Source organism: Mauremys reevesii, linkage group 10, assembly GCF_016161935.1.
Source record: "Mauremys reevesii isolate NIE-2019 linkage group 10, ASM1616193v1, whole genome shotgun sequence".
NCBI lineage: Eukaryota > Metazoa > Chordata > Testudines > Geoemydidae > Mauremys > Mauremys reevesii.
The window spans coordinates 85234172-85261971 of NC_052632.1; the positions used below are offsets into that span (position 1 = coordinate 85234172).

Sequence of the window (27800 nt, forward strand, 5' to 3'; positions counted from 1 at the left end):
GGAGACCCTGGATTCAGCTGAGAAGAATGTTTGAAATATCCTTGTGTGTGAGAGAGGTGGCTTTCAAGTGTGTTTTATAGTCACATTTTCTACACATCTATAATTAGAATGCTTGGCAGTTAGGTTAACTCTGATCATGGCTCAATTACAGTTTTCCTCGTGAGACATCTTTACATGGTTGGCACTAATTTTAATATTTTATCTTGATTGATGTTTGCAATGTACAGTAGCTATAAACACAATTATATAATATGTGATACAGCAGGGCCAGAGGGCAACAGGTGAGTGATCGATGGGAGGTATATAAGCTTCAGGATCATCAGAGCCTTATTCCCTGTGGACTAAGGAGAGGTTACTTCAGCTTAATTAGAACACCTGGAGCCAATTAAGGCCCTGCACGAGACCTAATAAAACCCCCTGCTTCAGTCAGACAAGAGAGAGGAAGGAGAGCTGGCTGTAGTTTGGAGGCATAGTGGTGTTGACCAGAGAATCAGAGTACCAGGGGAAGGGAGACCCTGCCCAAGCATGGCAGAGGGGCTCCCCCGGTACAGAAGACAGAGAGAAACTCTGCCCCAGGGATAAGAAGCCTGTGAAGCTGAAGGGGCTGGGACTGGAGTAGGGGGCAGACCTGGGTCCCTTTCCTGCTCCCCTTCTCTCCCCCTCCAGGACACTAGTAGAGCCCTAGAATAGGGGCAGGGGCGATACCCTTACCCACCATACCAAGGGAAAGCACAGGACCCACCACAATAGTGTTGACCATTTGCCACAAATATATAGAAATAGGAATACTTATCTCATTCTTAACATTCTTTCCTGTAAATTTTTTAAAAATTATTTAACCTCCTTATAAATGCAACAGAATGTATGAAATACTATTGCATAAATAAAAAAATGCTGCAAATAAAAAAAAATTCTCTCGTGCTCTCAGTCTCTTGGATTTTACTTTTTGATCTGTTTTTCTGTTCTGTTCAGGTATTTCCTAGGGTTGGGGAATTGAAGTTATGGTTAGGGTTAGCCTTGTAGAGGGGGAAGAAAACAAGGAAATGCACAACTGCAGATGTGTGTCTGAAGGGGACAGTGAGCTCCCCATCTGTTTTTGTCAGAGAAGACGAGGAGGAGAGAAATGAGGAGCCACCCAGCCGTGTGTGTGTGTCTTGGAATGGTGGATGAGGAGGATGAGCAGCCATGTGCATGTGTATTTGTTACTTCTGGGGAAATTCTACCCCACTGCCCCCAGAGATTTCTTTGCTTCCCCGCAGAAAAATGACTTTCTGATGGGGAAACAAAGGGTAGCTGCAAGAGCAGTCAGACAGCTGCAGCAGCGCAGGAGCCAGCAACCAGAGTTGTAAACAGGGGAGTTTGAGTGGGAGTTCTGTTGGAGGAGTTTGTGGGGAAAACTAAGAGAGGCAGGCAGAGGAACAGATAGGCTAGTGAATGGAGTGTGTGGTGGTCTGGCAGTGTTTTGGTGCTTGTTGGGGGTTTGTGTTGCTGCGGGTGGTAGTGGTTTGGTTTGGTTTGTGTTTCCCGGACTAACAGGTTTTAGGTGGGAAGGCTATGACAGATACAGAGGCAGCAGTGGAAGACACAATGAAGATGACTGGATATGGAAGCTGCAGCATGTACATGATCCTAGAGGGGTACCTGAAAAGAGTTTTGTCTTCATGAAGTGCCGCCTGATGGAGCTGATGGAAGAAAAGATCCAAGGATTGGAGATGCAGGTGGAAACTCTGGTTGAGTTTGGAAGGAAGTTCGAGCAGATGATGGAGCAAAGACATGTCTGAAGGGAAAAGCTCAGACTTGCAGATGGAAATAGGACCAAAGAACCAAAGAACTCTGAGGGGAGACTGCTGGGTGAGGAAAGTGGACAGTGGAAGCATGTGACTAAGAGAACCAGGCAGAGGAAAAGATGGGCTAGTGAAGGAGAAATAGAGCTCAGGAACAGGTTTGTGGAGTTTGAAAATGAAGAAGGGGCACAGTAGGTTGTCATTGAAGGTGAGAGGGCAAGGAAGAAGAGAAGAGCAGCTAGTCCTATAGGAAGTGGGGAAGAATCAAGGGAGATAACACCAAATATAAGCCCCAGGAGGATATGGAATGGATTACAGAGGATTGCAAGGGACAATAGGAATCGAGAGGACTTGCAGCCAGAGGGAACAGGGGATAGACTGGAGAATCACACCATCACCAGGAAAAGGCAGGTCTACGTGATTGGGGACTCCTTACTGAGAAGAATAGACAGGCCTGTAACCAGAGCTGATCCGGAGAACAGAAGGGTGTGCTCTCTGCCGGGTGCTAAGATACGGGATGTAGACCTCAGGCTGAAGAGGATCCTAACTGGAGCAGGAAAGAATCCACTGATTGTCCTTCATGAGGGAACAAATGATACGGCTAGATTCTCGCTGGAATGTATCAAGGGAGACTATGCCAGGCTGGGGAAGACGCTTAAGGAAATCAAGGCTCAGGTGATCTTCAGTGGGATTCTGCCTGTTCCTAGAGAAGGGCAACAAAGGTATGATGAGATTATGGCGATCAACAGATGGCTCAGGCAGTGGTGCTATAAGGAGTGCTTTGGGATGTATGGCCACTGGGAAACATTCATGGACAGAGGACTGTTCTCTCGGGATGGACTTCACCTGAGTAGGGAGGGAAATAGACATCTAGAATGGAGGCTGGCACAACTGATTAAGAGAGCTTTAAACTAGGAATTTGGGGGAGATGGTTGGGAGATGGCCAGGTAATCTCCACGCCGAATTTTAACATTGAGAGGGAAGAAAACAAAGAAAGAAAGGATACAGCCGTGGGTAGGAGAATGGACATACAGAGGAAGGGTAGTGTAGATACCAGTCTACTTGGTGATACTGGCGGTAGAATGTCTGTGCCTAATCAGGTAAAGAATGTCAGTGAAGCCAAACAGCAAAAATTAAGATGTTTGTACACTAATGCGAGGAGCCTAGGTAACAAAATGGAGGAACTACAGCTACTGGTGCAGGAAGTGAAACCAGATATTACAGGGATCACAGAAACGTGGTGGAATAATAGTCATGACTGGAGTACAGGTATTGAAGGGTATGTGCTGTTTAGGAAAGACAGAAATAAAGGCAAAGGTGGTGAAGTAGCATTGTATATCAATGATGAGGTAGATTGTAAAGAAATAAGAAGGGATGGAATGGATAAGATGGAGTCTGTCTGGGCAAAAATCACATTGGGGAAGAAAGCTACTAGAACCTCCCCTGGGATAGTGCTTGGGGTTTGCTATAGATAGACCACTGGGATCCGATTTGGATATGGATAGAGACCTCTTTAATGTTTTTAATGAAGTAAATACTAATGGGAATTGTGTGATCATGGGAGACTTTAACTTCCCAGATATAGACTGGAGGACATGTGCTAGTAATAATAATAGGGCTCAGATTTTCCTGGATGTGATAGCTGATGGATTCCTTCACCAAGTTGTTGCTGAACCAACAAGAGGGGATGCCATTTTAGATTTGGTTCTGGTGAGTAGTGAGGACCTCACAGAAGAAATGGTTGTAGGGGACAACCTTGGTTCGAGCGATCATGAGCTAATTCAGTTCAAACTACATGGAAGGATTAAACAAAAATAGATCTGTGACTAGGGTTTTTGATTTCAAAAGGGCTAACTTAAAAAAATTAAGGAAATTAGTTAGGGAAGTGGTTTGGACTGAAGAACTTGTGGATCTAAAGGCAGAGGAGGCCTGGAATTACTTCAGGTCAAAGTTACAGAAACTATCAGAAGCCTGCATCCCAAGAAAGGGGAAAAAATTCATAGGCAAGAGTTGTAGACCAAGCTGGATGAGCAAGCATCTCAGAGAGGTGATTAAGAAAAAGCAGAAAGCGTACAAGGAGTGGAAGATGGGAGTGATCAGCAAGGAAAGCTACCTTATTGAGGTCAGAACATGTAGGGATAAAGTGAGAAAGGGCAAAAGCCATGTAGAGTTGGACCTTGCAAAAGGAATTAAAACCAATAGTAAAAGGTTCTATAGCCATATAAATAAGAAGAAAACAAAGAAAGAAGAAGTGGGACCGCTAAACACTGAGGATGGAGTGGAGGTTAAGGATAATCTAGGCATGGCCCAATATCTAAACAAATACTTTGCCTCAGTCTTTAATGAGGCTAATGAGGAGGTTAGGGATAATGGTAGGATGACAAATGGGAATGAGGATATGGAGGTAGATATTACCACATCTGAGGTAGAAGCCAAACTTGAACAGCTTAATGGGACTAAATTAGGGGGCCCAAATAATCTTCATCTAAGAATATTAAAGGAACTGGCACATGAAATTGCAAGCCCATTAGCAAGAATTTTTAATGAATCTGTAAACTCAGGGGTTGTACCATATGACTGGAGAATTGCTAACACAGTTCCTATTTTTAAGAAAGGAAAAAAAGTGATCCAGGTAACTACAGGCCTGTTAGTTTGACATCTGTAATAGGCAAGGTCTTGGAAAGAATTTTGAAGGAGAAAGTAGTTAAGGACATTGAGGTCAGTGGTAATTGGGACAAAATACAACATGGTTTTACAAAAGGTAGATCGTGCCAAACCAACCTGATCTCCTTCTTTGAGAAGGTAGCAGATTTTTTAGACAAAGGAAACGCAGTGGATCTAATTTACCTCGATTTCAGTAAGGCATTTGATACGGTTCCAGATGGGGAATGATTAGCTACATTGGAAAAGATGGGGATCAATATGAAAATTGAAAGGTGGATAAGGAACTTGTTAAAGGGGAGACTACAGCGGGTCATACTGAAAGGTGAACTGTCAGGCTGGAAGGAGGTTACTAGTGGAGTTTCTCAGGGATTGGTTTTGGGACCAATCTTATTTAATCTTTTTATTACTGACCTTGGCACAAAAAGTGGGAATGTGCTAATAAAGTTTGCAGATGACACAAAGCTGGGAGGTATTGCCAATACAGAGAAGGACTGGGATATCATACAGGAAGATCTGGATGACCTTGTAAACTGGAGTAATAGGATGAAATTTAATTGTGAAAAGTGCAAGGTCATGCATTTAGGGATTAATAACAAGAATTTTTATTATAACTGGGGATGTATCAGTTGGAAGTAACAGAGGAGGAGAAGGACCTTAGAGTATTAGTTGATCACAGGATGACTATGAGCTGCCAATGTGATATGGCTGTGAAAAAAGCTAATGCGGTCTTGGGATGCATCAGGCAAGGTATTTCCAATAGAGATAAGGAGGTGTTAGTACCGTTGTACAAGGCACTGGTGAGACCTCATCTGGAATATTGCATGCAGTTCTGGTCTCCCATGTTTAAGAAGGATGAATTCAAACTGGAACAGGTACAGAGAAGGGCTACTAGGATGATCTGAGGAATGGAAAACCTATTGTATGAAAGGAGACTCAAATAGCTTGGCTTGTTTAGCCTAACCAAAAGAAGGCTGAGGGGAGATATGATTGCTCTTTATAAATATATCAGAGGGATAAATATCAGGGAGGGAGAAGAATTATTTAAGCTCAGTACCAATGTGGACACAAGAACAAATGGATATAAAACTGGACATCAGGAAGTTTAGACTTGAAATTAGACAAAGGTTTCTAACTATCAGGGGAGTGAAGTTCTGGAACAGCCTTCCAAGGGGAGCAGTGGGGTCAAAAGACATATCTGGCTTCAAGACTAAGCTTGATAAGTTTATGGAGGGGATGGTATGATGGGATAGCCTAATTTGGGCAATTAATTGATCTTTGACTATTAGCGGTAAATATTCCCAATGGCCTGTGATGGGATGTTAGATGGGATGGGATCTGAGTTACTACAGAGAATTCTCTCCTGGGTGCTAGCTGATGAGTCTTGCCCACACGCTCAGGATTTAGCTGATCACCATATTTGGAGTTGGGAAGGAATTTTCCTCCAGGGCAGATTGGCAGAGGCTCTGGGGTTTTTTCGCCTTCCTCTGCAGCGTGGGGCACGGGTCACTTGCTGGAGGATTCTGTGCACCTTGAGGTCTTTAAACCACGATTTGAGGACTTCAGTAGCTCAGACATAGGTTAGGGGTTTGTTACAGGAGTGGGTGGGTGAGATTCTGTGGCCTGTATTGTGCGCGAGGTCAGATTAGATGATCATAATGGTCCCTTCTGACCTTAAAGTCTATGAGTCTATGAGCCGTCATGCAACTTTTCCCAGCAGTATGTTTTGGGTGCCCACGGCAGCTGGCAGAGAGTTAAATCACTGTAGGGCAGGGGGCGGACAGGGGAAGACCTGGCTGGTCTCTCCTACTGTGCGCCAGGCTCAGCTGCTAGTCCCGGCTGGGCTGGGGAGAACAGGACTTCCTCTTTCCTTGCACGGCATCCAGGGCTGGGTCAGACCCACCCCCAGATTTCTCCTCTAGCTGCAGGAAGCTCTGCAAACGCAACACTCCTCCCTCCCCCCGTTTCCTGCACTCATCTCTCCTCAGTTGCAGGAGGAGGGATCACTACGGGGAGCTGCTCCCCCAACCGCTGTGGATCCAGACCCCCCCATACCCAGACCCTCCCACCAAGCCTCACCCCCCATGCACCCAGAACCCCCCTGAGGAGACCCACTACTCCTGCACCTGGACCACCCCGATGAGCCACTCGCATCTGGATCCCCACCCCACCAAGCCCCAACCAGCTGCCCCTGGATCACCACCCCACTGAGCTCCACTTCCCCAGCATCTGGATCCCACACTGAGCCCCACACACTCAGACCCCCCGCCGAGCTCTATCCCCCCTATACCCAGACACCCCCCCTCACAGAGCCCCAGCCACCTTCACCTGGACCTCCCTGCAGCATCCCATTACTGTTGCATCCAAAAAACCCCAACAAGCCCCTGTGCATCCAGATCCTCCCCTGCACCTGGATCCCCCACTGAGCTGCCCGCACCCAGATGGCCCCACACAGGACCCTCTCAACCCTCACCTGCATCCCCCCACACTAAGCTCCTCCATACTTGAATTCTGCCAGGCTGAGCCTGCTTGCCCACACCTGGTGCACCTGGCATGGAGGGGCCAGGCACTGGGGTGTTTCTGGGGCAGGCCTGGTCCTTGTTCTGTGTCAGGGTTGGGTGCAGCCTCACTGCTGAGTCCGTGTCCCGCGTGGAGCTGCAAAGTGATCTCCCACCTCTGTGCAGCCAATGGCCTGTGTTCCCCAATGCCATGCTGGAGCCTCCACATTTATTTGACAAATAAAATTTGCAGAATTTTGCAGAATTTTAAAATATTGTGTGCAAAAATTTTATTTTTTTGACACAGAATTTTTAATTTTTGGCACAGAATGCCCTCAGGAGTAGTGTGTGTGTGTGTGTGTGTGTGTGTGTGTGTGTGTACACGTACCAGGGTGGGGTAGGAGGAGAGCAAGGAATCCCCATCTTCATGTGTGTTTGTGATTGGGAGAAACCTGCAAGGATCCCCAGTTTCAGAGTGTGGTAGAGGGGCCGAGGAGGCAACCATATGTCTTGGAACTCTTAATTCTTCTCAAGTGATTGCACATGTGCATTCCACTGTACGTGTGTCCATGTGCCAAGCACAGTTACTGGACATTTTTCCCTCAGTGGTACCCCTCGGGATGGCTCAGGCACCTTCTGGTGCTGCAGGATCATAGTGATGGTATAAAGGGCCCAGCTGACCTCATTTCCCCCTCAGTTCTTTCTTACCACCTGTGAATGTTGCTGGAAGTGTTCTCCTATGGCAAGCTTTCTCAGTGATCTTCATTTTTTTAATATTGTTTTTGGTTAGTAGTTGTAAATAGTTAATTAGTTCTAGTCAGTTACTATAGTTTGTATAGGAGTACTTGTGGCACCTTAGAGACGAACAAATTTATTTCAGCATAAGCTTTTGTGGGCTACAGCTCACTTCTTCGGATGCATAGAATGGAACACACAGACAGAAGATATTTATACATACAGAGAACATGAAAAGGTGGAAGTACCCATACCAACTGTAAGAGGCCAATCAATTGAGATGAGCTATCAGCAGCAGGAGAAAAAAACCCTTTGAAGTGATAATCGAGATGACCCATAGAAGGTGTGAGGAGACATACATTGGCCACACTGGACAGTCTCTACGCAAAAGAATAAATGGAAACAAATCTGACATCAGGAATCATAACATTCAAAAACCAGTGGGAGAACACTTCAGCCTCTCTAACCACTCAGTGACAGACTTGAAAGTGGCAATTTTGCACCAAAAAAACTTTAAACAGAGACTGGGAATGGCTGTGTCATTACACTAATTGAATCTATTTCCCCATGTTAAGTTCTCCTCACACCTTCTATGGATCATCTCGATTATCACTTCAAAGGTTTTTTTTTTCTCCTGCTGCTGATAGCTCATCTCAATTGATTGGCCTCTTACAGTTGGTATGGGTACTTCCACCTTTTCATGTTCTCTGTATGTATAAATATCTCCTGTCTGTGTATTCCATTCTATGCATCCGAAGAAGTGAGCTGTAGCCCACGAAAGCTTATGCTGAAATAAATTTGTTAGTCTCTAAGGTGCCACAAGTACGCCTGTTCTTTTTGCGGATACAGACTAACACGGCTGCTACTCTGAAACCTATAGTTTGTATATCTTTGTTAGCGGAGTTTCGTGTGTACCCAGTGCTGAGACATGCCTCGGTCATCAGGCTTCAAGCCCTGTGCCTCCTGCAACAAGCCTATGCCCTTCATTGACCTGCACTCTAGCTGCCTGAAGTGCTTGGGTGTGGCTCACATCAGGGACCGCTGCCAGATTTGCAGGGACTTTAAAACCTTTATGAAGAAGGACTGGGAGGCCAGGTTAAAGTTGCTGCTTATGGAGGCGATGCTGAGACCTTCCGCCAAGCTGAGCTGGTCAGACTTGGCTGCAAGCACCTTGGTGTCAGTGAGGAGTGCTCCATCTACCGTGCAAGAGTCCAGCACCATTTGCCATGCCCAGTGCTGAGGAAGAGGCACAAGAAGCAGCCAGCTGAGAGGGGACATTCTCCGACACCAAAGAAGGCCAGGCACGGGGAACAGAGCAGAGTGCAACCCAAGCCAAGCCACTCCTCTGCCTTGGCATCGCAGCAGTCAGCACCATTGATTCTGGCCCTTATGCAGGCACTGTTGAGTTCAGTACTGAATGAACTGTCGGCGCCTGAGGGACAGCATAGTACCAGCATTTTCCGCTGTTGCCAGGGACCTGTTATCGCTGTCAATACCGGTGTCACCAGCACACATGAGTCAGTGGTATCAGTGTCAATGTGCAGGAGGAAGCATGTGGCCCCCCCAGTTACTGTTCGGAACTGGGCACAGTGGTATTGTCTAAGGGGAAACCGACCATGTTGGCCCCAATACAGGGTTCCTTGGTCTCCAGCATCAGTGGGAACCGCACCTCCTTGGTCACCCGACAGGTGACTTCAAGGAAGCACTATAGACCTCAGCAGTTCTACCATCAGGACCCACAGAGGAAAAGAAGCAGGGGCTTTAGGCATAGACCATCTCCTTCTGCATGTGTCTGCCTCACCCAGACACCCAGAAGGCTCTAAGCAGACCTTTTGATGGGATGCTCAAGGATGTTGTACCAGTTCCCATGTTTCTGGATCCTGTTTCCCTTTTATTTGTGGATCGCCTGTACCACTTCATCAGTGTGTGGTCCCATATCACCCCAGAATGTTGGGCGCTGAACACAGTGGAAGTTGGATATACCCTTCAGTTCATTTCTATCGCTCCTTCAATTAATTTCTATCCCTCTTCCCACCCTGCCTCCCCGTCCCTCTTCAAGGACCCCTCTGACAAGCAACTTCTAGCCCAGGAGGTTCAATCTTTCCTTCGGGTGAGGTCCATGGAAGAGGTTCCACAGAATGTAAGGGGGAAGGGGTTCTACTCCCGTTATTTCCTAAACCTGAAAGCCAAGGATGGTCTCAGACCTATTCCAGACCTGCACCAGCTCAACAACAACCTCAAGAAATTAAAGTTCCGCAAGTCTCCCTGGCTTCCATTATTTTCTCCCTGTATCCTGGTAACTGGGACACCACCCTCAATTTAGGAGACGCCTACTTTCATATATTGATCTGCCAAGGCCACAAAAGGTTCTTCAGGTTCATTGTGAACCACACACACTGCTGATTTGCAGTACTCCTAGTTGGCTTGTTGGCGACTCTGCAAGTGTTTACAAAACCATGGCGGTAGTGACTGCCTTTCCAAGGAGTCTGGGGGTCTGGACGACTGGCTATCACAAGTCTGTCAGTCAATCCAGGGCTCAGGTGGAGTCCAGCATCCACATCATCCAGTCAACGTTCAAGGCCCTAGGCCTGCTAATAAATGTACAGAGGTCTACCTTCACTCTGGACAAAGGATAGAGTTTATTGGAGCGGTACTTGACTCTACAGGCCAGAGTAGGGTGACTTGATGTCCCGTTTTTATAGGGACAGTCCCATTTTTTGGGACTTTTTCTTATATAGGTGCCTATTACCCTGCACCCCCTCTCCTGTTTTTTCACAGTTGCTAGCTGGTCACCCTAGGCCAGAGTCTTCCTCCCAGAAGGTCAGTTTCAAACAATCATGTCCCTGATAGTACACTTCAAGGGCCTCCCGACCTGATTACAACAGCCTGAAATTGTTGGAGGCTTTTGGGTCACATGGCCTCATATACATACATAGTGCAGCACGCAAGACTGCATCTCAGACCCCTCCAGGCATGTCTGGCCTCGGTGTACTCACCAAACTGCCACCATCTGCACTCGGTTCTTACAGTACCTTCCCCGTCCTCATCTCTCTCAGCTGGTGGCTAGATCCACTTGCTGTTTGCGTGGGTGTCGCCTTTTCATGGTCCCAACCATCAATATCCCTGGCTCAGACCCATCAGCACTAGGCTGGGGAGCTCACCTGGGACCCTCAGAATTCAAGGTCTTTGGTCACCAGAAGAGCTCTTACTACACAGCAATGTCAGAGAGTTCAGGGCAGTTCACCTGGCCTGTCAGGTGTTCCTGCTTCACATTACAGGCAAGAGCATGTAGGTTCTTATGGACAACACTGCAGACACATTCTATCTCAATAGCCAGGGAGGAGCTCGCTCTTCCCCCCTCTTTTAAGAGGCAGTTCAGCTGTGGGACTTCTGCATAGCCCACTCAGTCCACCTCGAGGCTTCTCACCTGCAGGGGGTACTGAATGAGCTGGCAGATAGCCTCAGAAGGTCTTTCTTCAGTCACCCCAAGTGGTCCCTTTGCCTGGAAATCGTGAGGCATGTTTTCCAGCAGTGAGGTCTCCCCAGATAGACCTGTTTGCAACCTGGTACAACAGGAAGTGTCACCAGTTCTCCTTCCTGCGAGGTCCCAGCCTGGAATCACTCGTGGACGCCTTCCTACTCCAGTGGATAGGTCACATCTACTATTCTCTCCTTCCTATCCCGCTTGTGCTCAAGGTCCTACTAAAGATCAACCAGAACTGCGTGTGTGTCATTCTAATACCCCTTTACATCGGAAATGGCTGGAAAGAAGGAACTGAGGGGGCGCGGGGTTGGCTATACCCTTTATACTGACGCTATGAGCATGCAGCAACAGAGGGCACCCAAGCTGCCCTGACAGGTACCAGTGAGGGAAAAATTTCCAGCAGCTGTTCTCAGGGTACGCACATACCTACAGTGGAATGGACATGTGTAACATGTCTCGAAGAACAGTAGTTACAGAAAGGTTAGTAACTTTTTTCTCTCAACAAGAAAACAGTTAATTGCCTCTCTTGTGCCCATGAACTTCTGTGTCACCTCTCTCCATTGAGAGTTACTGGGCAGATGCTCTAAGAATTCTGGTGAGGTTGCTCTTTTTACTTCTTTTCTGTGTTTATTTTATTGCCATTTCATTACGGTCTGATGTGTAGCTCTGGTATGATGATATTTTTTTTAGTTGATTTTAAATGCATGAGGAGCACAGAAAGCAGAAAAGCTGTGAGCAAGTGGTTAAAGAGGAAAGTAATATGTAGGGGTAGATTGTAGCCGTCCCTGTGCAGGTTTGCAAGGGATTGAAACCCAATCACTCAAGACATTTAAAATTAGGCTGGATAAAACCAGTAGAAAATGTCCAAGAGGAAGCAAACCTGCCCAAGTACAGAGATGAACTAGATCAGTGGTTCTCAACCTTTTTTCATTTGCAGACCCCTAAAAAATTTCAAATGGTGGCACAGACCCCTTTGGAAATTTTAGATATAGTCTGCAGACCCCCAGAGGTCTGCTGACCCCAGGTTGAGAATCACTGAACTAGATGGTACAGGAGCCCTGACAATTCTGGATTCTATGAAATCTCTACATTTAGAAATAATTGGAAACTTCATACTAGCGCGCTGCTCTATAGGTTAATTCTTTTGGAGAATGTGCAGTGTAGTTTTCACAGTAAACCATAATACTGAGGGCTTGTTGTCGTGGGACGTTACTGTACAGCAAGCCAGAATGTGAATGTACAGTGCACCAGTTTGCCACACAGTAAAATCCTGTGTAAACACTGCTACAGCACACTAAAAGTTCTGAGTGTGTTTTTGATGTACTGCTGTTTGAAACTGGAGTACATCAATGTACTATGGAACTTTTAGTGTGCTTTAGCAACGTCCACATGGGATATTACAGGCAAACTAGTGTGCTGTAGATTCACATCCTGTCTTGTTGTGCTGTGGAGTAACATTGCATGTAGACAAGCCCTAAGACAGTGTTCTGAAAGTTGTATAACAGGCTCCAAGGAAATTCCAGGTTTGATAGCTTAGCTTTTAAAAAAATGTTTTGAATGTAGATGGGATCCCACTTTTGAAACTTTTTCAGTGATGAACATTATCTTTTCTGTAATCATTTTATTTCAGTTGTTTACTTTCTGTTAATTTACCAGTTAAATCAAAAATCCAATCTCTTAACTATAACTAGGGAAAAAGTTAACTCACTTCCCAAACAAAACTACAGTAAATACACTTTATTGAATTATCTATGCTATGTTTTCAGCTGTGCTCCTCCCTGGAAATGTTTGTGCATTTGTGTGCCTTCCATTTAGTGCAAATTGATGCAGCCCAAAAAAAAGTGCACTTCTGGCATCTCTTGAAGAACAAGAGATAAATCCTCTTTGACAGAGGTAGCTTGGTATTACCCAGAGAGAGGGCAATTAATTCCCCCAAAGGCAAAGGAAATACCCGGCATCACTTCGCAACCTGGTAAACTGTATAAAGTGTTCTCAGTGTAAGCTGTCTCTCTCCTTTTCCCACCTCCATAAAGAGATGCCAAACACTTCTTAAATCAAGGTCCTGAGATTAGATGAGACCTGCACTGTATATACATACACCACTCACTAATCTCCTAAAATCCTATGTCAGGACAAGCTGGGCTCAGTGTGAAATATGGGAAGGATTCTTTGCTGGTGCTCTCTTCATTGGTTATTGCAAAGTCCTGAGAAGGATTATAGAGGGGATATCCTTAGAAGATTATAGGAGTGTTTATCCAGGGCACAGGATTGAACCTCAGAAAAGTGAGCAGATCCTCAGATGTCTCTCAACTTGCAAAGGAAGAAAAAAAAGAGAGGTTTAATATATTTTACTATCTTTTATATACAGCAGAAAAAGAACACAGCTTTTTATGACTCTTGTTTCTCTTCAGAGGACCTAGTGGATGGAGCACTGGACTGAGATTCAGGAGACCTTGGTTCTATTCCAGACTCTGCCACTAGCCTACTGGGTAACCCTGGACAGGTCACTTCACCTCTCTCTGTCTCAGTTTGCCTATTTGTAAAATGGAGATAATGACACTGGCCAGCTTTTGGAAAGTGTTTTGAGATCTGCAGATGAAAAGCTCTGTAGAAGAACTAATTAGTTAGTTAGTGTAAAACAAAGCAAGACACATTGTCTGCCCCAACCATCTTTAAATCTCAGGCACAAAGACAGAAATTCAGGTAAGGAAAGGTATGGAGATAAAACTGGTGGGGGGAAAAACAAGATAGAGAGAATGTTTGATAGATAACAAGTGGTGGAATGGAAAAAAGTATGAAGCTGAGAGAAGGCGATAAAAAGAATAGCATGGAGAGAGGAGTGTAGGGAAGAAGGAGGGTAGGAGTGGGTGATATATATATATAGAGAGAGAGAGAGAGAGAGAGAGAGAGGTTTGAACTGAGTCAGGGGATTCACGGAATATGGAGGAATTGATTGCTACACTTGAAGCAGGAATTATAGTGTAAAATTCTATGGCCTTTGTTATGCAGGAGCTCAGACCAGATGATCACAATGGCCCCTAATGGCCTTAAAACCTATGAAAATAACATTCATAACGTCCAAAAGAAGGAAAAAGAAAAAAAGTGGACAGAAACTAGTAAGGATTAGAAACAGAGGCAACTCTGATTTAGTGACAAAATCCAGACTAGATAGCTAACTGTATTAATACAGCCAGCTTTCTTAGTATCCTTGAAGATGAACCTATGGTATAGCCTGGCTACAGAACCAGTTTGTTCTCCAGTTCCCCAACCACTCAGATGCCAGAGAGGTGCCACTCATTCCACAGCAGTGGGTTTCATATAAGAACCTAGATAAACAATAATTAGCGCCCTACCAAATTCACTGTCCATTTTGGTCTTTTTAACTGTGATAGGATTTTAAAAATGTAGGGCTTTCAAGCGATTAAAAAAATTAATCAGTTAATTGTGCAATTAATCACGCTGTTAAACAATAATGGAATACAATTTATTTAAATATTTTTGGATGTTTTCTACATTTTCAAATATATTGATTTCAATTACAACACAGAATACAAAGTGTACAGTGTTCACTTTATATTTATTTTTATTACAAATATTTGCACTGTAAAAAACAAAATAAATAGTTTTTTCAATTTACCGCATACTGTACTATAGTGCAGTCTCTTTATCATGAAAGTTGAACTTACAAATGTAGAATTATGTACAAAAAATAACTGCATTCAAAAATAAAACAATGTAAAACTTTAGAGCGTACAAGTCCACTCAGTCCTACTTCAGCCAATCACTCAGACAAAACAAGTTTGGTTACAATTTGCAGGAGTTAATGCTGCCTGCTTCTTGTTTACAATGTCACCTGAAAGTGAAAACAGGCGTTTGCATGGCACTGTTGTAGCTGGCGTTGCAAGATATTTACGCGCCAGATGCGCTAAAGATTCACATGTCCCTTTATGCTTTAATCACCATTCCAGAGGACATGCATCCATGCTGATGATGGATTCTGTTCAATAACGATCCAAAGTAGTGCGGACCGATGCATGTTCATTTTCATCATCTGAGTCAGATGCCACCAGCAGAAGGTTGATTTTCTTTTTTGGTGGTTCAGGTTCTGTAGTTTACACATCTGAGTGTTGCTTGTTTAAGGCTTCTGAAAGCATGCTCCACACCTCAGCCCTCTCAGATTTTGGATGGCACTTCAGATTCTTAAACCTTGGGTCAATTGCTGTAGCTATTTTTAGAAATCTCACAATGGTACCTGCTTTGCGTTTTGTTAAATCTGCAGTGAAAGTGTTCTTAAAACAAACAATATGTGCTAGGTCATCATCCGAGACTGCTATAACATGAAATATATGGCAGAATGTGGGTAAAACAGAACAGGAGACATACAGTTCTCCCCCAAGGACTTCAGTCACAAATTAAATTAACACATTATTTTTTTAACAAGCATCATCAGCATGGAAGCATGTCCTCTGGAATGATGGCCAAAGCATGAAGGGGCATATGAATGTTTAGCATATCTGGCACATAAATACCTTGCAATGCTGGCTACACAAGTGCCATGCGAACACCTGTTCTCACTTTCAGGTGACATTGTAAATAAGAAGCAGGCAGCAGTATCTTCCATAAATGTAAACAAACTTTTTTGTCTTAGCGATTGACTGAGCAAGAAGTAGGACTCAGTGGACTTGTAGTCTCTAAAGTTTTCCATTGTTTTGTTTTTGAGTGCAGTTATGTAACAAAAAAAACTATATTTGTAAATTACACTGTCATGATAAAGAGATTGCACTGCTGTACTTGTATGAGGTGAATTGAAAAATACTATTTCTTTTGTTTGTCATTTTTACAGTGCAAATATTTTTAATCAAAAATATAAAGTGAGCACTATACTTTGTATTCTGTGTTCTAATAGAAATCAATATATATGAATAGAAAAACATCAAAAATATGTAATAAATTTCAATTGGTATTCTATTGTTTAACAGTGCAATTAATCATGATTAATTTTTTTAATCGCGATTTATTTTTTGAGTTAATGGTGTGAATTAACTGTGATTAATCCATAGCCCTAAAAATAGTAAATTTCATGATTTCAGCTATTTAAATCTGAAATTTCACGGTGTTGTAATTGTAGGGGTCCTGACCCAAAAAGGGGGGAGGGGGGAAGGTGTTGCAGTACTGTCTTCAGAGCTGGGCAGCATAGAAGTAAGGATGGCATCTTATGGTATTGCCTCCCATACTTCTGCGCTGCTGCCTGCAGAGCTGAGCTCCCTCAATCAGCAGCCACCACTCCCTGGCCACTCAGCTCTGAAGTCAGCAGCACAGAAGTAAGGGTGGCATGGTATGGTATTGCCACCGTTACTTCTGCGCTGCTGGCTGGGCGCTGCCTGGCTGGGTGCCCGGCCAACAGTTGCCTCTCCAGGTGCCAAGCTCTGAAGGCAGCGCAGAAGTAAGGGTGGTAATACCGCAACCCCCCTAAAATAACTGTATGACCCCCCTGCAACTCCATTTTGGGCAGGACCCCCAATTTGAGAAATGCTGGTCTCCCCCATGAAATCTGTATAGTATAGGGTAAAAGCATAAAAGACCAGATTTCACAGGGAGGAGACCAAATTTCATGGTCCGTGATGCGTTTTTCATGGCCATGAATTTGGTTAGGCCCTAACAATAATTAATAAATACTTAACATTTATGAAGCTATTTAATCTTCAAAGCCCAGGAAAAACAGTAGCATAAATGGTTTGTTTATACAGGATTTTGCACATTTAAAGTGCTGTATAAGTGTTGAATGTAATGTTACCACTTTTGACCTGAGTGGCTAGCCAAAAATTTGGAATCTTTGCAGGTTATTCCAGTTAGGAGGAGAAATTGACATTAGGTATTTGATGCAATTTTGTTTATTTATAAAGAATGTACAAAGTCCTGTTTCCCTGAACACAGTAGGGGGCAGACAGCAGGAGACAGTTCCTTTGTTTGCTAATCCAAACCTGTCTTTCCAGCCAGCACATAGGCGCCAACTCCGTGGGTGTTCTGGGGTTGGAGCACCCACGGGGAAAAATCGGTGGGTGCTTTGCACCCACCAGCAGCCAAGCTCCCTGCCTCACCTCGCCTCCGCCTCCTCCCCTGAGCACGCTGTGTCCCCGCTCTCCTCCCAGTGCTTGCTGCCGCAAAACAGCTGTTTTGCAATGTAACAAGCTCTGGGAGGGACGGGGGAGGAGCAGGAACGCGGCATGCTCAGGGGAGGAGGCGGGGAAGAGGCGGGGCCGGGGCGAGGATTTGGGGAAGGGGTTGGAATGGGGGTAGGGTGGAGGTGGGGGATGAGGGGGAGGTGGGGCAGAGGGGGGTCAAGCACCCACTGGCGCCAGCAGAAGTCGGCACCTATGAGCCAGCACTCTGTACCCAGCCAGCGTTTTTCTCTTCACGTTCTCTCAGGCCTACATTACTAACCTGCTGTTACTGTCTGATTGGCTTTCTCTCTCTGCTTCAGCTTGTGCTGTTTCTCGCTCACTCTCTCACATAGATACCAAAACAGTTCCACCAATCAAAGTGCTAGCCCCTGCATTTGAAATCCCTTGGACTTCTACTCAGTTTTGCCATGTGCCTGTGTTTTGGGTGCTACTGCTACTGTTTCAGCCACCTGATTACAATGGCTTCTTTACATTTATCCTGATTGTAATGCAGTAGCCATGCCTGACCCATAACAACAAGGTTTAACTCAATCCATAAGAGGAATAATTGAAGTGCTAGTGACTGTTATAGTAAAGGTTGCTTGATTCTTCTTCTTATAAACCCTATTTTCATTTCTGAAACTTCCTCTTTCTGGCTGAAATCTTCTAGGTCTCATCTCTCCCTAAAGATGATTTTTTAAAGTTGAAGCTGAAACAACTATATCATATTTAGGTCCACAAATGAGAAAACATTTTCCCACTTAAAAATAAGTGATTACACTTTTTTAAACCATGCTAGCACCAAAACCATGCTAGGAAGTGTAAATATGGCAAAGAAATAGCCCCCTTTAGAAATGTTGGGTTTCACTGGGCAGAGATATGCATCACTGAAAATTTTACTTTGCACATGTAATACTGGGGGTATAGGTTTTTTTTAGTACTTTTAACCAGTGTTCTAAGGGTAGGAAGACTGCACTGCACATGCATACTTAGCTAGCATAGCTAACAGTGTGCTGAGAAGAGTTGTCTCAACTACTGGGCTGTTGTTAAGGTGCAAACTAAGGCCCTGATCCAGCAAACAATTACACATGTGATAACTTTATGCACGTGACATGTCCTGATGACTTCACACATAAGTTTTCCCATGTAAATCAAACACTTGTGTCATGTTTGCAGGATCAGGTAATTAATGTAGTTCTACCTCATTCTATCTACAACTACATACAAAAAACTAAATTAAAAGAATGTTAATGTTGCAAATCAAACAGTCAGAATGTAGGAAATGCTATAATTAAGGTGGCCTGTGTATTCTTAATTTTGCCCCCTTGTGCGTCATGATTATAGATATGATTTTGTCACAGTAAAATTAGGCAAACTTCATGGAGCAGTCATGGTAAAAATATACAAAATCAGGGTATGGTCACGGTGGGGGCTGAAGCCAGAGCCAAAGAAGTCACAGAGATCTGTTAAAGTCATGGAATCTGTGAGCTCCATGACCAAACCGTATCCTTAGTTATGACACAGTTTTGAAGTACATGATTACATACTATTTTTTCCTCATTCACTGCACAGGATGAATGGTGCTCACATCATGATAAGATACTCAGTATTTTGTTTCATCCACAATCTTCACTGTGTGGCCCCATACTGTATTTATTGCACACCATTCAAACTATGCTCTGAATATGGAATCATTAATTTAGTCATGAACTTTTCTGTGGCACTCCTGATGGTAGCATAAGAACATAAGAACGGCCGTACCAGGTCAGACCAAAGGTCCATCTAGCCCAGTATCTGTCTACCGACAGTGGCCAATGCCAGGTGCCCCAGAGGGAGTGAACCTAACAGGCAATGATCAAGTGATCTCTCTCCTGCCATCCGTCTCCATCCTCTGACGAACAGAGGCTAGGGACACCATTCTTACCCATCCTGGCTAATAGCCATTTATGGACTTAGCCACCATGAATTTATCCAGTTCCCTTTTAAACATTGTTATAGTCCTAGCCTTCACAACATCCTCAGGTAAGGAGTTCCACAAGTTGACTGTGCGCTGTGTGAAGAAGAACTTCCTTTTATTTGTTTTAAACCTGCTGCCTATTAATTTCATTTGGTGACCCCTAGTTCTTGTATTATGGGAATAAGTAAATAACTTTTCCTTATCCACTTTCTCCACATCACTCATGATTTTATATACCTCTATCATATCCCCCCTTAGTCTTCTCTTTTCCAAGCTGAAGAGTCCTAGCCTCTTTAATCTTTCCTTGTATGGGACCCTCTCCAAACCCCTAATCATTTTAGTTGCCCTTTTCTGAACCTTTTCTAGTGCTAGAATATCTTTTTTGCGGTGAGGAGACCACATCTGTACACAGTATTTGAGATGTGGGCGTACCATGGATTTATATAAGGGCAATAATATATTCTCAGTCTTATTCTCTATCCCCTTTTTAATGATTCCTAACATCCTGTTTGCTTTTTTGACCGCCTCTGCACACTGCATGGACATCTTCAGAGAACTATCCATGATGACTCCAAGATCTTTTTCCTGACTCGTTGTAGCTAAATTAGCCCCCATCATATTGTATGTATAGTTGGGGTTATTTTTTCCAATGTGCATTACTTTACATTTATCCACATTAAATTTAATTTGCCATTTTGTTGCCCAGTCACTTAGTTTTGTGAGATCTTTTTGAAGTTCTTCACAATCTGCTTTGGTCTTAACTATCTTGAGTAGTTTAGTATCATCTGCAAACTTTGCTACCTCACTGTTTACCCCTTTCTCCAGATCATTTATGAATAAATTGAATAGGATTGGTCCTAGGACTGACCCTTGGGGAACACCACTAGTTACCCCTCTCCATTCTGAGAATTTACTGTTAATTCCTACCCTTTGTTCCCTGTCTTTTAACCAGTTCTCAATCCATGAAAGGACCTTCCCTTTTATCCCATGACAGCTTAATTTACGTAAGAGCGTTTGGTGAGGGACCTTGTCAAAGGCTTTCTGGAAATCTAAGTACACTATGTCCACTGGATCCCCCTTGTCCACATGTTTGTTGACCCCTCCAAAGAACTCTAATAGATTAGTAAGACACGATTTCCCTTTACAGAAACCATGTTGACTATTGCTCAACAGTTTGTTTTTCTATGTGTCTGACAATTTTATTCTTAACTATTGTTTCTACTGACGTTAGACTTACACGCTTCACTAACATTAATGAATTTATCTTCACAACATCTCTATGAGGTAAGGTGGTATTATTATTTCCATTTTACAGTTGGAGAAATGAGGCACAGAGACATTAATTTCAGAAGTGTACACAATTTTTGGGTGCCCAATTTAACATGCCTATGCCATGATTTTTCAGAGAACTTAATATTTTATAGTATCAGAGGGGTAGCCGTGTTAGTCTGGTTCTGTAGAAGCAGCAAAGAATCCTGTGGCACCTTATAGACTAACAGATTTTATAGCACTTTATAGGTTCAAAGCATAACTCCCATTGACTTCAGTTGCAGCTGTGAGTGATGAGACCTAAGATCTGATTTATAAAAGTACTAAAGTTAGGCACCTAGAAAATGAGGAATACCGAATTGGTGACCACTTGTGAAGTAAGTGTTAGATTTAAAGAGTTCTGTGGCACCTTATAGACTATAAGGTGCCACAGAACTCTTTGGCCCTTTTACAGACCCAGACTAACACGGCTACCCCTCTGATGTTAGATTTAAATGTCTTTGCCAGCATCACATAGAAATTCTGTGGCAAAGGAATTGGATTCTTTCCATGCTTCAGGGTGACATTCAACTGCATTAACCGCTAGACCATGCTTTCTCTTCCTGCAGTCCCCTGTCTCATTCATTACCTGGCTACTTTTCATAGATTCCTGTTTCACTCAAACACTGGGATACTTGGGAAGCAAAATTGTAGATCTAGGAGTACTGGCATATTGATGACACAGCATACTCTATAGTATTTCACAAACAGAAGTTGGTCCAATAAAAGATATTACCTCAGCCACCTTGTCTCTCTAATATCCTGGAACCAACATGGCTACAGCTACATTGCATACAACAGTTTCTCCAAGCATTCTATCATAGGTTGAATGAAAGAGGTGATTGAACTGAGAATTTAAGAGACTTCACAGTTGAGAGCTAGACATCACATTGAGCAGTGCACTAGAAATGCAGACTTAGATCAAACTTTCAAGAAGGAGATGCAACTCCCACCATAACCCTTTGAGATGCACGCAAAATAAATTGATGAAGTCAGCATAATACACTATCCACTTGTGCAAGATCTTGAGACAAGTCAACAGTTCCCCTTCATGGACAGGATCAGAAAACTACAAAAATATCTACTAGTGTCAACATGCATATTTAGCCTTTGTCCATTGCCATATAGAAATTGTTTATCAGTTCTACAACCAGTTTCGTTTCCGTAGTGTATCCAGGTCTGAAATCTGACTGGAACCCGCCAAAGATTTTGGTACAAATCAGTTTAGCACTTCATAGGCACCAATGCAATAAGTCACTGTTCCGTACACTCTTATTGAAACTTGATGATATTATTTTGTTAATTTTTTAAATTAAAAGACAGAGAAAAGTTGGGTTCTGCACAAACTCAGTCCAAACTTTTTGAAACTTAATTTTCCTGTTCAGAATGTTAACTGGTGATATTTAATAAATTTGTAGGGAAAAAACTATCTTGAATTAAAGACCTAACCTCTTTCCTTGGGTCAGCAGGGCTCAGGTAGAGGTAAGCAGGACAGGGGTACAAGTGCCATATGTACAGTCATATTTTGACACTATGCTAGCTAACTTGGACACTAGCTTCAGTAAGATATAGGTGTATGAGTCTGTATGTTTATGTCTAGGAAATGAATTAAATGACCTAATGCCTCTAGGTCTTTTACACCTCAAATTTCTATGATCATTTTTTATATGGGAATACAGAATTGACTTCAATCACCTTGCATGGATTTTTTTTTCTTTCGGAATTGTTCCTCAGGCTCCAACTGTCCTAGCCCTTGTATAACTGCCTTTGTGACATATATTTTCTGGGAGCAATTTCTGGACTGTTGGAATGTGCTAGCTTTGTCAAGCACATTTGCTGCCAAATACACAGGAACATGATCCTAAATTCATTAATTCCATAGATTCTTCTGCTGTGCAAATTTAAATAACCTATATAATGTCTCCCAAATCTTTGTTTTTAAGATTATTTTAATAATTTTGTTTACAAATGCATTTTGCTTATTTTATTTATATATTTTTAAACAGAACCATCTCAGTGTTTTTTCAGTGGTTAATCCACTTGCTTCAAGTATAACCTCCAGTATAACTTCTAGTCTGGCTTCCAGTATTGGATCAGATAATTCATCCCCAACAGCTCTCTCAGCTATCAGTACTAAAGCTCTCCCATTCTACCCTGGCAGTAATACAGTTGAATCAGTTATAGGTAAGTCTGAGCATTTCCTCTTTTATTCCTCTTTTGTATTTTTTTCAAGATTATTCTATTTTAATATACATTCAGAAAATGCATACTGAGAAGGGCAGTTACAATTTTACATATTTGCTTTATTATCTGCAGTTAAAATTCATACTTGGAATTGAATTTAATGTTTTTCCAAATCAGCAGCTTTTGTAAATTCTCAGATGGAAATTTAGGAATTATCAACCTGGAACAAATCAGTGGACATTTAATCTGGTATTCTGTTTCTGATAGTGGCCAATATTTAAGAAGTTATAAAACTTTGATAATGTATCTAATTGTGCTCTTATAGGAGAGAGGTTATTCTCCTGATTCCTGCTGGTGTTCAGTTCATGCCATCGAACATGAGGTGTTTTACAGTTTTATTCCAGCAAGTGTAATTGCAGATTGTTTTATTAATAGAAATGTGAATTCTTTCTTTGAGTGATTATCCCTATATATTCCATTCTTAATGCTCATGAGATTGGAATCTTTTGGCCAGCAGCATCCATTGGGGCTGTGCATGTGCCCTGAAGGTCCTTGTGCCCTGTACTGAGGGCATAAATGATAGAGCATGCCCAACTGCCCCTCAGATCCCTCTTCACCTCCGGTAGCTGGCAATGTCTATGTCATGATGCACTCACAAGAACTCACATGCATCTGAAAAAGTGGGGGTTTTTACCCACGAAAGCTTATGCCCAAATAAATTTGTTAGTCTTTAAGGTGCCACCGGACTCCACGATGTTTCACAAGAACTATTTTTTTACCTAATTGTAAACAATTAGTATAACTAATATTTACTATAGTTAGTGTAGTTTTTGCCTGGTGGCATGTGGGCTTGTTTGTTTTGCTTTTATTTTCAGATTTTTGAGGGAAAGTATTTTTTCCTGGTACCAATTATAATGTGTTTTCACATTCCTGTGGCCCGTGCCGCTTCCCACAGCTCCCATTGGCCGGGAACAGCGAACTGCGGCCACTGGGAGCTGCGGGTGGCCGTGCAAATGTAAAGAAACTGTCTGGCGGCCCGCCAGCGGATTACCCCGATGGGCCACGTGCAGTCCACAGGTTGCCCTACTGTCCTAGAAGGTTTAATGAGAGCCCCATTTGAGCCATTGGCAACTTGCTCTTTGCCATATTTATCCATGAAGATAATATTGAAGTAGCAATTATCAGCCAAAAGAATAGGGGAAATACAGGAACTTATGGCAGGTGTTCTTCATAAAATATTCCATAAGGATAAGGTCATCCTGAGCCCCCATCCCAGTTCTTGCATAAAATAGTCACTGATTTTCATTTGAACTAAATTAATTTGCCAGATTTCTGCCCCCCCAACACATTCTAATCAGGGGAGGCTAGTTTACATATGTTAGATGTCTTTAGAGCACTTCTGTACCATTTACATAGGACTAAATCGTTTAGAGTCTCCCCGAGAAATTTTTATGGCATTTCTTGATGGGGCTCATTATTTCAACTCTCAGGCTTTTGATAGTTTCATTAGTCTATTATAAGCTAGCCAATTTAAGATTCCACCAGCTCAGGTTATGACTCATTCCAATAGGGTTCAGACATCATCTGCGGCTTCCTTGGGAAGCATACCCATCTCAGAAATACACAGGGCAGCATCTTGGGGTTCAGTCCATATCTTTACAAAACATGTTCCCTCATTGAAGCATCAAGATATGATGAAAGCAGCAAAGAATCCTGTGGCACCTTGTAGACTAACAGATATGATGCTTCTTTTGGCAGAGCTGTGCTACAGTCTTTGTTTAGGTGGACTCCAAACACCCACCTCTTCCTCATCAGGTCAGTGCTTGAGAGTCACCAAGAGTGGAGTATGTATGGAAAATCTATGGAAATCACTTGAAGAACAAGGAATGGTTACTTACCTTACAGTAACTGCGGTTGTTTGAGATGCTCCCTCCTTCCCTGCTACTATGGAGTCCCTTAACATCTGGATTCTGTATTGACAAAATAGCTAATGGGCGATTGGGCCCACTCTACCCTTTGTGCCTTTGGTACAGGGCATGAGGACATTAGGGGCACATGCATGGCCCCAATAGGCATGACTATAGCCAAAAGAGTCTGGTCTCGAGATCATGGGGTCCATGCATATCAAGAGTGGAATATATGTATGGACAGCACATCTTGGGGCTGGTCTACACTAAGGGGAAAAATCGATATAAGATACGCAACTTCAGCTACATGAATAACTTAGCTGAAGTCGAAGTATCTTATATCGATAACTTACCCGTCCTCACGGCGCGGGATCGATGTCCGGGGCTCTCCATATCGACGACGCCACCGCCGTTCGGGGCGGTGGAGTTCCGGAATCGATAGAAGCGCGTTCGGGGATCGATATATCGCGTCTAGATGAGACGCGATATATCGATCCCTGAAAAATCGATCGCTACCCGCCGATACGGCGGGTACTGTAGACGTAGCCTTAAAGAACCATTGTTACTTTAAGATAAGTGACTGTTTCTTCCTTTTTAGAACCTTCTTAAGCTGTTAGCCTTACTAATAAGTGAATTTCATAGCGTAATTATACATTAGGTAAAAATTATCTTTTTAATTTTTAAGTTTGTTGGCTCCTCTTTTGTAATAGCCCAAAGTGTTTAACAGCTATCTGTTCTCTTTATTAGTTGATTTGCTGTATTTTGATAACAGTTCCACTGGGCAGTTAGCTTGCTTAAAATGCTGAAAGGGCATATTCTTTGAGTATACAACTTAACTACAGCGTTAACTTTAACACGCTCAAGGTTAAATTGCTGTATGCTACAGAAGATGGGTATTTTTCTGTACAAGAGTTCTCCATGACGGCTCATTCCCTCTTGCTTACATTGGTATAAGTAATGTGAAATCCCTCATAATGCCCCTCTCTCCCAGCACACGGATCTTCCTGCCCAATTCCACTGAGTCCAATGGGTTTTGCAGCTAGATGGGATAAAGGTATTTACCCTCTCAACTGAAAAATGCACCTGCACGCCCCTGACAAGAACCCAGTGCTTACATCTCAGCCTTTAGAACCCATCCAATTCCTCCTGAGTGTTTCTTAGCTGCTAGTTAGGGCTGTGAAAGTTACATTCATGGTATAAATTGTTTTGTTGTTTTAGTTAGCTAATAAATGTGAAAAGCCAGGTGTGTTCTAAATAAAACTGGATTGCATCTTCTTAAATTTCTGTATTAGAAATTCAGTTAGACGGGTCAATTCTTACAATTAAAGCTCACATTTGAAGTTTCCTGTTATGTACATTATGTTTGCATTCTTATCTATGAATGACTGTAGGAAAGTTGGGATAAAGACCCCCTAACTATTGTCATTCACAAAATTTTTATTCTTAAATCTGTCAGGAGCTCAGACAAATTTGGGAATAAAACTTGTGAAAAAACAAAATGTACAGGTGTTCATCAATGAATTGTGCTACAATACATGCTGCTGTTTTGGGACCCAATTCAACTCCTATTAAAGTCAATGGAAAGACTCTAACTTTAGAGCAGTGGTCCCCAAGCTGTGGGACGTGACCGTTAGGGGACATGGAGGAAGGTTTTGGGGGTGCAGAGTGGGCCATCCCCCACGGTGGGACGGGGAGTGAGTGCCAGCCCTGCTCCATCCCCAGACCAGCTCAGCCCCCAACCCTGTTCAGCCCCCAGCTCCACTCTGTCCCCAGTCCAGCTGTGCTCTCATTCCCTCTCCATCCCCAGACCAGCTCCTCCCCCATCCCCAGTTCTGCCCCCAGCTCTGCCTTCAGCCCAAGCTCCACTGCTGAGGAAGCCTTGACTGTGCAGTAATGGAGGGTGGGGAGGCACGGACAGATTCCATTAATGGTAAGGCGGGGCGCGACTAGAAATGTTTGTGCACCACTGCTTTAGAGAGTGAGTTAGAACTAGCCCTTTGTGGTATGTGACATTTCAAGGCTATGGAGCCTTTTATCTGTGTTCTCAAAAGAAACTATCTGCATCCCATTCAAACAGGTCTCTCACCTTTTTTTATTGTTGTTGTTGTCCTTTACATGAATAGATAAGATCTATCTGGATTGATAGAGGAGGATATGTACTGCTTTAGAATTTGCTTTGTGTATGGCATTTTATACTGTGATTTTTACATGAATTTTATTAAGTTATCTAGTTTTATGATTTATACTGAAGTATGGGTGTGCATTGTGCTTTACCATATTTAAGTACAATTAAGGTTGTGCTGAAAGCTGATTGATGTGTGAGAGCAATTCTGAGGAGAACCCAATCAGCAGAAATTACACAGAAGAAACAATTCAATTGAAATCTTTAGAATCTGTCATCATCATGATTATTTGTGGTGTGTGTGTGTAAGTAAAATGAATCGCTGCCTGAGCTCAAGTTTATAATCTATGAGCATAGATGCTTTCATTCCCTCCTCCTTTACTCCCTTACTCATTACTCTACCACCACCTTTATTCCAGCTATACTTTCAGTTCTTCTTCCCTTCTCATTCACCCAATACCTCACATTCGCTCTCACCTTCTTTCCAACACCCTCTCCCCATCCCATATCCTCTTCCTCACTTTCACTCAATAATTGACCCAGGCATTTTTCTTTCTCAGATCACTGCCTTTCCGCTTCCTTGGAAGGTGAGGTTACTTGCTCCCTCTACAAGGCAAGGAGGCATTTGTATTGTATTAAAGAGGCTCTCTTGCATGACAGACACTGAGCAGTGTGTAGTACCCATCAGCAATGTATGTGGCTATGTATCTACATGGTTTTGGGGAACCTTGATTACTACTAATTTTAATTATGTATTGTATAAGTGTCCACTTTGTGTTATAGAGCACAGTGGACAGGGTACATGTCATAACAAAGCATGGGGAGGTGGGGTTGATGGGGTCCCTCTTTCATCAGGTCATGATACAATTCAACTAGGGCTGTCGATTAATCACAGTTAACTCAATGCGATTAACTCAAAAAAATTAATTGCAATTAATTGCACTGTTCAACAATAGAATACCAATTGAAATGTATTAAATATTTTTGGATGTTTTTCTA

The 27800-nt window shown here is 43.1% G+C and overlaps 1 protein-coding gene across 7 annotated transcripts in view; it reads left to right on the forward strand.

Annotated features, from left to right (window-relative positions):
• UNKL (unk like zinc finger) overlaps positions 1-27800 on the forward strand; it is a 137547-nt gene that overhangs the window by 79785 nt on the left and 29962 nt on the right. For all 7 annotated transcript variants that reach the window (XM_039492390.1, XM_039492384.1, XM_039492383.1 and 4 more), the window contains one exon: positions 22595-22772. In XM_039492390.1, coding sequence (XP_039348324.1) covers positions 22595-22772 — 178 coding nt within the window. The remainder of the gene's footprint in view (positions 1-22594; positions 22773-27800) is intronic.